General features: G+C 38.2%; 1 protein-coding gene across 1 annotated transcript in view; it reads left to right on the forward strand.

Moving 5' to 3' along the window:
• The window catches only part of LOC146141539 (uncharacterized), a 55,214-nt gene that overhangs the window by 15,672 nt on the left and 25,445 nt on the right, over positions 1 to 14,097 (forward strand). The window contains exon 2 of the mRNA XM_083389505.1: positions 486 to 766. Within this exon, the coding sequence (XP_083245631.1) occupies positions 486 to 766 (281 nt within the window). The remainder of the gene's footprint in view (positions 1 to 485; positions 767 to 14,097) is intronic.

Consider the following 14,097-nt stretch of genomic DNA (forward strand, 5'->3'; position numbering starts at 1 on the left):
AATCAATGCGGTATTAGCGAACCGCTGTTGCTGATACTTTCTGCCTGTGTTGTAAACAAGTCATTTTGAAATGAATGTAATCCCAGTCAAGTTATTTTGTAAAATACCTTAAGTCAGAGTCAAAGTCAAATCAAGTCATAATTATACCAAGTCAATTCCAACTACAGGTCATAAAAAGTAAACGTTAATTAAACTACTAAAATTTTTAAACTATCTTGATTACGAGCAATAACGAGCAATTAAAATTACAAAAATGCAGTATACAGCAAGCTATTTCTTTTTAAGTAGAAAAATTAAGATATATATAATCAAAAATTTATAATAAAGTGCTCAAAGAAAACACGTCGTTTAAAGTCATTTGACCGAAAGATTTATTCAACTCAAGTCATTTTTTCCCAAATGACTTAATTCAAGTCAAAACCTTAAAAAATGACTTGTTTACAACGCTGAACGCAAAGCTCACACCTACTCCATTATTTTCACAGATTCCGAAAGGACTCGACTCCCAGCATTAACGTGGCGCTCTACGACAAACTCGACATCATCTGTCCAAGACGGGGGAGAAACGACAAGGAAAAGCTCTTCTACTTTAAGCTCTTTCTAGTCACCGAGGACCACTTCAGGAACTGCAGTTCGGTCACTGGTCGTCGTCTCATAACTTGCAACGTCCCTGAGCAGGAGAAGAAATACACCTTCTACTTTCAGGAGCTTTCGCCGTCGCCGTGGGGCCTCGAGTTTGAACCCAACAAGAACTACTACGTTCTGTGTAAGTCTTTTAAAGTAGCTTGGTAATGAATTTTAAAGCCAAAGAGGTTGAGTGACATCATTTTTAAGTCGTGTGCAAGAAGCTAAAAGACAACTTACATTTCCTTTTCGTGGTTTTAAATGGAGATTTCAATAATCAAGAACTACTACGTTCTGTGCAAGTCTTAACCACAGATTCTTTAGAAACTATAGGATGAATAAGTAGGTTAGGATTTTTTAAGTTTTAAAGTTGTGTCTAAAGGTTAAGACAACTTACATAGGCATTTTATGGTTTTAACTGTAGATAAGCAAGACCCACGAAGTTTTGTGTAAGTTTTCGAGTCTTTTTTTTGTGACCCAAGATTTCTTTGTAGTGTTCGTTTACCGGCTGCAGAAAGTGCATATGCGCAAGCGGAACACTAGTTTAGACCACACGATCGCTGCAAATCATTGCAAAACCAACAAACGGTCCGGTAATTTGCAGTCTATAGTTTCACTTCATTACCGCCCCAAAAAACACCGCCAAATTTGCGCCCGGCCCATTGAGCAAATCACACTGCCCAAGACAAAACTGTTTGCTCAAGAAAGACCGCGTGATTTTTCACTTAGCGCTTGTGACGGAGGCGCTGACGTCACGAAAAGTTACGGCGGTTGAAAGATGTTTTGGGTCGTGTTAGTTTGAATTATTTATCTACGCCGTACGTCGAATTAGACCGACTATTGCCATAGGATGCTATAACTTGGCTGGTATAGGCAGCGCTGGATTCTTTATCGATTTACAATACTTGGCCAATCCCATGCGGTATACCAGTAAATAGTTCGTCTTGATCGATTAAACATGTGTAACGTACAAAATCGAAACACGTCACCCCTATATAGTAAAGTTTGACGCGGTGATAAATTTAAAGCGTTTTTTTTTCGAGGATATACCTTTAAAATTTTCCTAGACAAGTATAAAAAGCCTTAACTTTTCAAAGAAAATCACCCTTTTGGTGCTGAATTGTGGGGTAGCAGCCGATACTTGAAATTTTTGCCATTTTCGGGATTGGAATGTTAAAATCGACGAACTGTCTGACTCAGGGAGGCGATAAAAAGTGCGAAAAAAACACCCCTGAAACGACTTTTAATTGGTTCAGGTCGTTGCGATTTGAATTGCGCGCAGCGGCTAACAGGAATAAAGTCGCAAATGAGGGTAAAATAAAGCCACTTTTGCCCTTAGACGCGCTGGAATGCTGTCAATGCTGGGTTAAGTGCAAATCGCTGTGTTCACCTTGGCTGAACGTCTCGATTTTTTGTGTGCTGTTACACCAGTGTCTCCTCAACCCATGGGTCGCGACCCAAAATTGGGCGCCTGTTTGATTTTCTTGGGTCGCCTACTGCAGTAGATTTTTTTATATTGGTTCTAAGCAAGATTTATCCAATACTTTTGCCGAAGCAAACCGAAGGCAGAGCTCACATTGATTAATTTCGAACTTTTTTTGGAAATATTCTATGTATTGTTCGCCTTAAAAATTAATTAAAAGCAATGGATTTTTTTTTAAATGTTAAAACTTAAAAAAAAATTTAAAAAAATTTAAAATATGTTAATTTATTAAAAAAAAATTTTTAAATTGAAAAAAAATTAAAAAAATTAAATTGAGTCTAATTTGGGCCAATTGGTGACAAGCTTAGCTGTTATACTTAAACATTTAGTATTTTAAGTCGCGGCTGCCTAATTTTTTAGGTTGAGAAACACTATATTACGCGATACGGAATGTAGCTGTAACTCCTGTGCCGCCGATGTTATTCTGTCGTCCTTAACGCTCGACTTGGCGACGAAGTGCTCCTAATTGTGCAGATGTTTGCTTCTAGATTTTCTCCAGACAGGTTTCGTTGCGCCAACCAAAAAAAGCAACCGACTACACAAAACGGCATATCGCCTTACGCCAAGCCCATGTCTTTCTTGTGGCCCTGCTTGCTTGTATACATACACAGCACGTTGCACCCTTTGCGTGATAAGAGGCGTTTAGCAGTCAATTTTCGCCGTACAGTTGCTCTAACCTGACCCCAACGGGGGCTGCGTTGACGCTGGGTGGTATTTTTTCGGGGTAAAGCAGGGGGACGTGTTGTTACAGCGCCGACCCTTTTCGCAGCGGGGCGAAAATGTTTAAAGACCTCTCGCACAAGTTCACGGTCAAAAGTTGGTTTTGTTTTTTTCGCTCGGCCGCGCTTCCCTTCAAATGTCACGAGATAGCCTTGCTAAGCAGAACCTGTATACAGGGCTTTTGGAAGTGGCTCATCTCCGCCCAAACCGAACAACAGACGCAATCTAATCCCCCGGCGTTGCGCTATGTGGAAAGGGTTGGGCAGGACCCGCGAAAAAACAGTTTTAAACCTGTATAGACTACCCAAACGAAAATACTTGTAATTCACGGTGTAGTATAGTAGTGGCTTGTTAGCCAAGATGCCTTTTTATTGTGTTTCTATTAACGCAGTGGTTCTAAACCATTTTTTCATCCCTCTTATTTCTAAACCTTTTCAGACCGAACTTCCTATTACCACAAAAGTTGCATGACTTAAGTAAGAGAACTGATATTTAGGTTGCTTCTAAACTATAACAGTAAAATTTAGAAGCGATTTATTACTGGACAAACCTGCGATTTTCATTTTAGCTAATTGAACACACATGTGTGTGTATTGTTCACCTCTAGAACTGTGTTCATATGGACTCAAGACTCGGGGTTAATAAACGCTCTTCTTACGTGACATGTGCAACCTAACCCGCCCCTGAACCGTTACTAGCTACATAGCTTGTGTTGTTACGCTCCTAACAAAACCATGCAATTCACATTCCTTAAAATAACTGTTATCCGAACCGCATTCGGTGTAAAAATACGCCTTAATTTTTCCGGCATACAGTCAAAAAACGTATTTCTAACCATCCGTACCCCCGTTTGACGTACGACAACAAAATTTTATTCAAGCGATTATAGATTTGCTTTGATGAACGGCTCAATTTTTCCCCGACCCTAAACAAATTAAGCCTAAACTTGTGGTCCCGATTCGGGCGGGATTCAAATAAATTTCCGAGCGCGAATTGTCACTGTTGCGTGTCTAAAAGCCACACAGACGACAGATTGCGCAGGTGCGCTCGAATTAGCGGCTGTGTCGGGCAAATGAACGGGTTTTAGTGGTTCGAAAGTGCTGCTTAGCGACATTCTTTTTTGATACCTGCTTCGAGAAAGTTTTTCACTTTCTTTGGCTTTCAACTAGGTCGTGGAATGCTGGATTTGACACAGAACAGGTGCTTTGTGACGCAAAAGTTGTCATTAGAATTGCAAGCGTTCTGGTAACGACCGTTCAGTTAACCAGAGTGAAACCTTTTATGGGCATAAAACATCACCCCCAATTTTTTTTTGCATTAAAAAAAATCCAATTTTTCGCGTACGGAAAATTTTTTTTTCCAATTTTTACATGTACATCAAAAAAATGTTTTCAATTTTTCCACATATATTACAAGCACTTTTTTGTCAGATTTTTCACATATCTTACATTATAATTTTTTCCCAATTCACATACGTTCAAAAAAAAAATTCCCATTTTTCACGTACACTAAAAAAAATTCCGAATTTTTTTCGCGCACATTAATTAAACTAAAAACAGTTTGACACCGTCAAAAAAGAAATTAACTCAGATCAGGATCAAAAGAGGTTTTACAAAATCCCTTGTAATCCTCAAGGTTTAGTTTCAACCAACGGAAATAAGTAAGGCGGGTCAAACCGGGGACTTGGGTTTAGGCCTCATGGTTCGAACCATTCTCTGCTAATCTGGGCGGCGTTGACAGATTTGAACTGCGCAAGTTTCGGCTTTAAGGGGGTATAGGGGGGTGTTGGGGTACAGACCAGGTGCCGAAAGTCTATTTAAACCTCGGTATGTCACGACTCGACTTTGAATTGCCACTGACAGATGTCCGTCGCTTTTGAGGGATCTCAGATGCTCGGCAGACATCTCGGACCGCTTTTGAAGTCGCTTGCAAAGTGATAAAACGCACGCCGCCACTTCCCACCTAAAGGCAGCACTCTTGCAAGCGCAAAAGCAAATAGATTCAAATGCGAGATAAAGCGTGCCACAAGTGAAGGGCGGCTTATCTGCAAATGCCTAGACGTGGCAGATTTAATTGTCCATTAGCGCGTCTCACATTTGTCCCTGGGAGCTTGCAATGCAACTTTGCCTTAAATGTGCGCAGTTTTTTGATGCATTGAACGCGTAATGTCAAACTGCATGGGGACATTGCAGTAATTAACAGTGTTGAAATGACTCAAGTCAATGATTTGACTTTACTCTTTTCAAGTGACTTGACTTAAGTCTAAAGTGTTTTCAATAAAAAATTTTGTAAAATTGGGTTATTATCCTAATTTTTGCACGTAAAACAATTTGCTTGCTGGATATTGCGTTTTTGGTATTTTTTAGTTAAGGTATTGATTGAAGCGGACGAGTATACCCAATTTTAATAGCTTAACGTGTAATTTAAATGAGTTGAAGCTGACTTGCTCTAATTATGACTTGACTGGGACTTGACTTGTTATTTATTCAAAAAAGACATGACTTGGATTTGAAACAAGACTTGACTTAAACTTGAGTTATTTTACCAATGACCTGACTGGGACTTCAACTGTGTTACGTCATTTCAAACAACTCTGTTAATTGAATAATCAAATACGCTCAGAGTCGGCTTAAATGCATGTTCGCGGCGAAAATTTGCAAGCCTAAACTAAATGTAATCAGGCTTTGAAACTGCGCATTTTTACGGGGCTTGGTAATGATGTTTGTCTTGCTTTTTTTAGGCTTGATTATTTGGCATAAACGCGCCGAAATGCATTTTTGTTTGTTCGGCTTTACTAAACCAACAAAGCCTAAAGTGTTGCGGTGTTGTGCTTGGGCGAGTCACCAAAAAAAAGCTAAAAATACAAAGGTTCTAGTGAAAGCATTTGCTTGAAACTTGCGGGGGTCTAAACGCATCAGGGCAAAAATGCGAGCCTCGAAATAACGTCGAAAAAAGTAAAAAAAAAAATCAGACAAAAATTTTAAAAAATCTAAAAAGAAAATTGGATTAAGTAACAAAAGTAACATTACAAAAAGACATTAAAAAAATTATAAAGAAAATTATTAAAAAAAATAAATGAAAAAACTGAAAAAAAAAAATTAAAAAAAAATTAAAAAAAAATATTTAATAAAAATTAAAAGAAAATCTGTTTTATTTTTACTCAAACATCGCTTTACCTACTCATTCGCTTTGTAAGAACAAAATAAAAGCTTGCAGGCATTTGCTCTCCATATAGAAGCAGCTTATTGCGCCGCTATTGTTTATCGAGGGGGGTGCTCAAATTCCGCGTGTTCAGCCTGCGTGAAAATCAAAAGAAACCCAATCCCCCAAAACGGGGTCTCGCGAGCCCCAGGGGCAAAGACACAGGGGTCTATTTTCTCCCCTCCCCTATGGTGTTTGCGTCTGGCCTGTGTGGAACCCGTCCTTTGCACGGGTCGCTGGTTGAGGCGTATAGCGTTAAACAACACAGCAGGCCTGAAGCTGTGTGCCGTGGTTTTTGCGCCCTATATAGGAGTGGAGTTTTTGCGAGTCAAGTATTTAACCTCGTCTTTCCTGAAGAGTTGCAACGAGAAACACGAAAAACGACGCTAATGATCCTGGTATTAGGATGTCTGTGGGAGACTGCTATAACCATAACATGTCGCGTCGCTTAGGAATTCCACCTAATATTTAGATTACCTTGGAGCATAATGGTTGAAGGTTTTAGTAGGATGTAGTAAGAATATCAAAGCCCATACAGAAGTAGGTAGCATTTTCCAAGTTGTTATATTTTGCCAGTAGTAAAAATGCTCCCTACTTCTGTTTAGGCTTTGATATTCTTACTATTCGAATTACCCTTTTTGACATAAATGTGTATTTGGGACAAGATACACCCGGTTTTGTATTAATTTCAAAAAAATATAAAAGCTTAAAAAAACATATTTTTATGTGACATACACTAGTTGAAAAATTTATTAAATATTTTGGCTCATGAATTTTTTCTTTTTGAAATTTTGTTTTTTTATATTTTATTGAAGTTGTTCTTACACAACATTACTAAGCCTTTAGCAACCATTGAAAAAACTATAAGTGCTGAAACGGGTTACGCCATAAAATATATAATTTACAATTAAAAAATGGCAAATTAATCGGCCAATATACGTTACACATATAATAATAATTATTTAAATTACAGTTTTGGCATCTTTTTAATGCTTTATTGTGTGTCGTTTCTTTGGCGAAAACGTTCCCACGAATTGCATTGGTAATCGGATCTCTGGCCATGGCAGGTGTTATGGTCTTCTCGCAATTAACCCGAAAACACGGGCGAAAAACAAAGTCGAAACTTGATCGCTTTATATTTGTGTTTTGACCCTGAACGCGTTGTTGTACAGCAGTTTGTACGCGAAACATGTAGAACCGTTTTAGCGGGATTTGTAATGCATTAAAATTTGCACTCGTTGAGTGTTTAACAATTTTCAACCCTGTTAAGGAAACTTTTTTTTTAAGTTTTATAAAAAATTGTTTCAACTTTTTTTAGAAATACCTTTATGAAAATACTTGCCAGTGCGTTTGGAAAACGGGTTTGGCTCGGGTAAAAATAACACACACGTTTGACGCAGTGCGCCATCTGTAAGGCCGGTCTGTTGATTTTAATTTTGTTTAGGTTTTGCCCGAAAGATATCCTAAAAGCCAGCTGTGGGTAATCCTACACCTCTAAATTCGCCGGTCAACCATAGCCCTATACGTGGCCGTAGCACCGGGCAAAAATGACAAAGTTGCAACTATTTATTTGCTCTGGTTTTCAAGTCGAAATGTACACCTTATGAAAAAAAATGTTTTTTTTTTTTTATGAACGATTTTTTTCTTTTTAATTTCAACTCTAAACCAGCGGCAAAAACACACGAGATGTGTAAGTCTTTCCCCTTTATTTTAAAGCGGCTCATCTCTCTCAAATCTTGCCAACTTTTAAGGCGGACATAACCGCAAAATATGCCTTTTTAGAATTTCAATTTAATTATCTCCTAAGTGCTAGGTGAAGGCCGTTTGTACGGTTGACTTGGCGTCGTCTCGCTTGGCTGACTTAAGGTTTAGCTATGTGACGTTCTATCTTAAGCCTGGTTTTGCTTAGTCCGGTTTGCCCTTAAAACAACTCGTAAATATCACTGGAAAGGCGTTTTTCTTTGCAAAAGAGCTTAAATTTGTTTGCACAAGAGCTTAATTTTACCCCTTCGGTCAAAAAGGCATCAAATTCTTCGTTCAAGGGTTATTAAAATCCCATCGCTCCTACTGGCGTTTAATTGCAGGAGAATTAGACTGGTAATAGCGGGTACATCATGTTTCAACATTCCAAACAAAAGACGATCACGAGGGGGCCAAAAAATCAGGCCTTTGCTAGCACTTAAGACTTCCCTTTGGGGCAAAAAAGCCTTTGAACTTTTTGCAACCGAACAGGGGAATGTAAAAAGCAAACATTTTTTTAACCCCAAAGGTTTTACTTTTAACGCACCGCATTACGTTACTCTTGTTGCAAGCGATTTTGCGCTTCGAAAGGGGTAGACTTTTTTTAAGCTTTAGGAGAATTTCCCGTTTTGCATTTCGCACACAAACACAGCTTGCCTGTCGGACATTTCTGTCGTGTGCTTTCTACTTGAGTTAGCCTACCTACGTGTTAGCGGTGGCCTTATTTCAAATTAGGCGTTTCCGCTGTTTTGAAACTTACGCTTGGTTGAAAACTGCCCTTACTCACTTTAAAACACAAAAAATAAAAAAATAATAACTGAAAATGAATATAGAGTTATTCGAAACGTTCAAAATGATACCTACTTCAATATGGGCTTTGAAATTCTTACTACGTCCTAATATAATTACGATTGTAAAAAATAACAGGTTAAAAGCAACATACCGACATAGGCATCTTTGTTCGCAATTTTTAGCTCACTTACGTTGAAATAGATTGTGTTTGCCTAATTTTTCAGGCATAAATTTGGTATCAAATATGTTTTGCCCCTCTCCTACAATATCCGAAAAAAAAGAGTCAGCGATGGATTTCAGGTGTACTAATGCTGAGTAATCCGCAATGGTTGGTCAAAAAGCAGCTTTAGAAGGCCTAGATCATAGTTGTTGAACACATGAAAGGTGCATAGGGTATGAACTTATATCCCCCGCATAGCAAAGGTACAAATCACCGTATACAAGGTGTCAAACATGGAGACATGATGCCCAGCCGCGTCTTGTTTGTTTCAAGCGGTGCGTAGCGAAAGGCGATATGGCAAGGGTGTGACTAAGGACCTTGGCGTTTTTTTCGCGTACGTAGACTGCTGATGGGTAATGCTGAAAAAACGGGAAAAACAACTAGACATGCGCAGGTAATCTCGTTGCACCGATTTTACAAAAAAAATATGAAAAGCACACTTGCCGTGAACCTGTATGCCTGCTTAAGCCGGTACGCATCATCGCTTATAGCTGTTTTTAAGATTTCCGTTGCGGCGTCCTTGGGGATTGAAAATACGCTGGGGAACTAATACAAGAAATTCACCCTCGCGCCAAAGCAAAAAAACACTTTTAAATAAGTTTGCGGAATAATGACTGGAGGTTGTTAGTTTGATGTTGAAAATGAATTATTCGAAATGTGTCAATATGTGCTACCTACCTCTGTATGGGGCGTTGACAAAAATTCTAATTTTAACTAAGTTTATTTCAAAAAAAAAACAAGAAAAGTAATAGTAAGAATATCAAAGCCGATGTAGAAGTACGTTACATTTCGACGATTCCAGTATATATCTTTATCCATTTTAACGAATAAAGAGATATTCTTCGTCCAACTAAAACCTTCAACCATTATGCTCCAAAAAAAAAGTGTTTTTTATTAGGAAAATTTCGAAATAGCTTGGGTGCGCCATAACGTATCAATTCTAACACGGTTAAGTACGTAATTTAAACGAAATAGTTTTAACTCTTTAGTTATCGTTTGATGAAATGTTCACCACTGGGTGTTAAAATAAAAAAAAAGCGGGCGCGTTTTTAAAAACGTGTATTTTGCTGATTAACTTCCATGCTAGAGTTCGAAGTTTGATTGAACTACACCTGGGTGTGTATTTTTGATTTGGCCGATCTCGCGACTTTCAAACGCCAATGTCCGCACAGCGCCTGTCGTAAAACGTAGAGCGGTACTTTTGTAGTGACAGCGTACGTTTATGAATCGCCCTGCGTTGTCCGAGCACCCAACTCTCTAATCTGAGTCGTAAACCAGTCAAGGCATTGCGCCAAAAACTTGGATTTTTTCTTGGGTCTTGAAACGATGCGTTTTCGAGCGATGGACAGTTCTGTCCAAACACGCGTTTGTTACAGGTTTCGGTGATTTATAGCTTTACAAAAATGTCCAATGCCTTTACAATCCGCGTGGCTGTAAGACAGTTTTTTAAACTGTGGTCGGGGGTTCGTAAATTTGAAATCTTAACGAGTAAGAATTGGACGAATTTTGCAAAAATCTTAGCTAAATTAAAAAAACGATTTGGCGTCTTCTCCTTATATATATTTATACCTCGATTCAGTTTTACATTTGTTGGACCGCAAACAGCAGGTTTCCTCAGTCTACTTGTTTCATGACGTCAATTTATGACATCATTAAAATTATTTTCCTGTCTATAGACCACCTATAGGAACCATTATATTAAAGCACTTGCCAGAATTCCCACAAAAAGCGTGAACTTTGGACGACCAGTGACTGAAGTAAACCTTGTTTATGTTGCGAATAAATGATTCGCCTGCAAATAACCACCTGTAGTAACCAGAAAATATTAAGTTCTTTACGGAATTTGCACCAAAAGCAGCGTGAACTTTGGACGACCAGTGACTGAAAGAAAACCTTGTTTATGTTGAGCATAGATGATTTGCCCAGACGGCGAAAGCAATTTAAGAGATAACCAGTGTGGGTATCGAGTAACGTTTTGGCCAGAAGAAAGCTCTAACCAACACACACACAAACTCACACTCACTCATCCTTTATTTATGCTGGCAAAATAGCGACGGAGATGGCCGTGCCGATAAAAAGTACAAATTACAGGTTGGCCCGGGTTTAGCCAGGGTGCATGCATATTTCCAGCCTTGTCTAATCCAACTTGAGACGCGAGCCGAGAAATTGAACTGTCTGGCGTGTTCTGTGCGGTTAAGCAAGTCGCAAAAAAACGCGGCCAATCCGGTGGGCGCCAACTCTCGTTTTGATCCACACTTTGGTGAACTTTTACCCTTCCACGAAAGCCCAATTTACAAGGCTAGCTGGTTATTTTTAACCACGTTTTATTTTTGTCTTGTACAAGCGAATAGACAAGGTTGGCAGCTTCTATTTTTTTAAACTTTTTTGAGAAATACTTTGTAAAGCTTTTCTTCTTGCATTTAGAACTGTCACTCTACCAATGTGCATTTAGAACTGTCACTCTACCAATTAGCTAATTTATGTCACAGAATGCAAAAAACAAAATTTAGACGCTATCCTTTATTGTGCATAGTACCTCGTATTGCCAATGTAATTCGTGGCAGTAAATTTTCGGCTATATACTTGTTAATATTTCTCATGTTTGTGCTAAATAGGCATTTTTCAACTAACTTTTAACCTTTAGTTTAAAAAGTTCATTATACTAATCATTCAAATGCACAACATTCGTATTCAGTGGCCTTTTTCGCTGAGAAAAAGACAAATTAAGGTATACCCTACTCTCTGACGTATACACTACATATATATGGGAAAGCGATGTTTAACATTTGTCGTACAAGCAAGAATCACGGTATACCCTTTCAGTGCGATTATGTACGGGGATTTGGCGCGATAGGAACAGTGCGATATTAACTAAAAGAAAACCGTGTATCTAATACCCTTTGCTTGTGCATTAGCTCAACTGCTGACGCAGGCTGCTGTTTGTTTAAGATTTAATCGAGCCCGAATGAGACGGCATCTAGCCAGAGATAGGGGGCCGAGTTATATCAGTTAGAATCCTGCTTCTATCTAACACGGGATATCCATTACAAGTCGGGTTGGCGTTACGCCTTAAAGGCACCGTAAGTTGATTGCGTAACGACAGGCCTAATCCCCGCGACATTCTCACACCTTTGCAACATGATTTTATATAGGCCAACAGGAACTAGAATTTATTAAAACTCTAGTAAATTGGTCAGTCGCTCGTTTGAAATAAGTAATCTTGGAGCATGGTTGAAGGTTTTAGATAGATCTAGTAAAAATTATAAAGCCCATATAGAAGTATAAGTAGCATTTTCCATGGACCATATTAAAAATGAATATAAGACATATTCGAAACTTTCAAAATACTATACATATTTCTGAATTAACTTTGATATTCATACTACGTCAAAATAAATAATTATTCAACTTAGCGGCAACAGAAGTCGATTAAATCATAGTTTTACTTGATATTTCGATTGTTTATAAAAACAGGTATAAAGCATGAAACCTTTTCCTAAAATTTTACAGAAATGTATATTTCGCATATGAATAACTATACTCAGTTATATATATTTGTGTAAAATTTCGAGAAATAAATTTGATTATTATCCCTCTTTTGCCAAACAGTCTGAATATCGTCTCATTCAAAAGGCAAGAATTGTTCTTTTACATTTATTGTCTGCGGAAGATTCCTTATATTTGAAAGTGTTTTAGATTGGATTTACCTGTTTATATATTGTTTACCTGCTGTCCGAATTGCCTAAAACATCACCTATTTATTTAAAAAAAAACGGATATATTGCTTGGCTGGTGGAATAGGGTAGTTTCTTTAGCATTCACGCCTTGTGTAATGCTGGAACTTGACAAAATGGTCGCGAGCGGTTTATTTGCATTGCGGAATCTTGATTTACGGCTGTAGACATACTTTTGTGTGCGCACTAGAGTCAGTTTAAATGCACGCACGATAAAAGGCTTTATGGCTTGATGCGCGTGCTTATAAACTTAACGACTGTGTCTGTACCTGTTTAACGGCGTCGTAACTGCCGGGCACACATTGCTACCTTTGTAGACTACCGTGGAAATATAGGCTTATATTTGAATGAATCGACCAAAAACAAGTTTTACATTCGCGAATTTCGCCCCGACCGAATTTGCGAACGCTTTTGCACCGCGTTTTATTACCTTGGCAGGTCGAACTATATAAAAACGGACAATGGATAAGTGTTAGAGACTAAAAAATTCGAATTCTATAGCTTTTAGATGCGTGTTTATTTTGGCGTTATGTGTCTAGTTAACATAAGGTGTCTCTTTTGCCAGTTTGGCAATGAATTAAGTCAATAAAAGTGCACTTAAGTTACTGTTTTGTAAATGACTGACTTAACAAGTCTTTCGGGCAAAATAACTTTGCTTGATTTACCTTAAGAATTTTGGTCAAAATTACTTGATGTAAGTAGTATTTTTGCACAAGTGACTTGACATGAATTTTTAGTCAAATGACTCGGGTTGAAATTGTGTTTCTTTATTTAGCATTTTTTATAAACCTAAAAAATCCCGTAACCCCTGATTTGGGGTTCAAACCGCCAATTTAGCAGCCACACGTTTGTTATTTGTTATCATGCTACACGGGCAATTAACTTGACGGGTGAGTGGGTTAATTACTCCTCCCTCCACACACACACACTTCTATGTCTCGATTTTGTGATTCACTTTGGACTAAGTAAGACAACACGGGACTGACTCACTGAGTGCCCGCGATGAGTTGTATATCAACCGTAAACTATCGTGTCTAATACCATCAATAATTCTGCTGATACCACTTGAAAATCTTTACCTTAGTCATGATTGCGTTTATTTATGGCTACATTTCTTAAAACAGTCTCATCTGTTCAATTTTGGGTCTTTTTTGGCTTTAGAGTTGAAAATTCTTTGTTTTAGTTTGGTTTCGTTAATTGATCACGGTCATAAATGCTCAGTAAAGTCAACATGGCTACATTTTTGTTTTGTTTCGCCAATTAATCACTTGGTATAATTTTTCATAAATGTTCAGCAACTCAACATGGCTACATTTTGTTCTACAAATGATGATATATTCTATTTCTATTGTCTTCTGGCTTTTAAATTACAAATACGTTGTTTTAGTGTTGTTTCGCTAATTGGTTACTTGATATAATCCCTCAACGATGTTTAGCAAAGACAACAAACCTTTAAGCTGCTGATGCGACAAATCAGTGAATTGCCGGCATTGTGTTCCGCATAATCGCCCATTGTTTGCCATTCGAACAATAACAACAACAAAACAGTCTTGAGAGACTAGCAGTGCAGGGTTGCTGCTGTC

Source organism: Ascidiella aspersa, chromosome 5 (assembly GCF_963924565.1).
Source record: "Ascidiella aspersa chromosome 5, kaAscAspe10.2, whole genome shotgun sequence".
In the NCBI taxonomy this organism is placed as follows: domain Eukaryota; kingdom Metazoa; phylum Chordata; class Ascidiacea; order Phlebobranchia; family Ascidiidae; genus Ascidiella; species Ascidiella aspersa.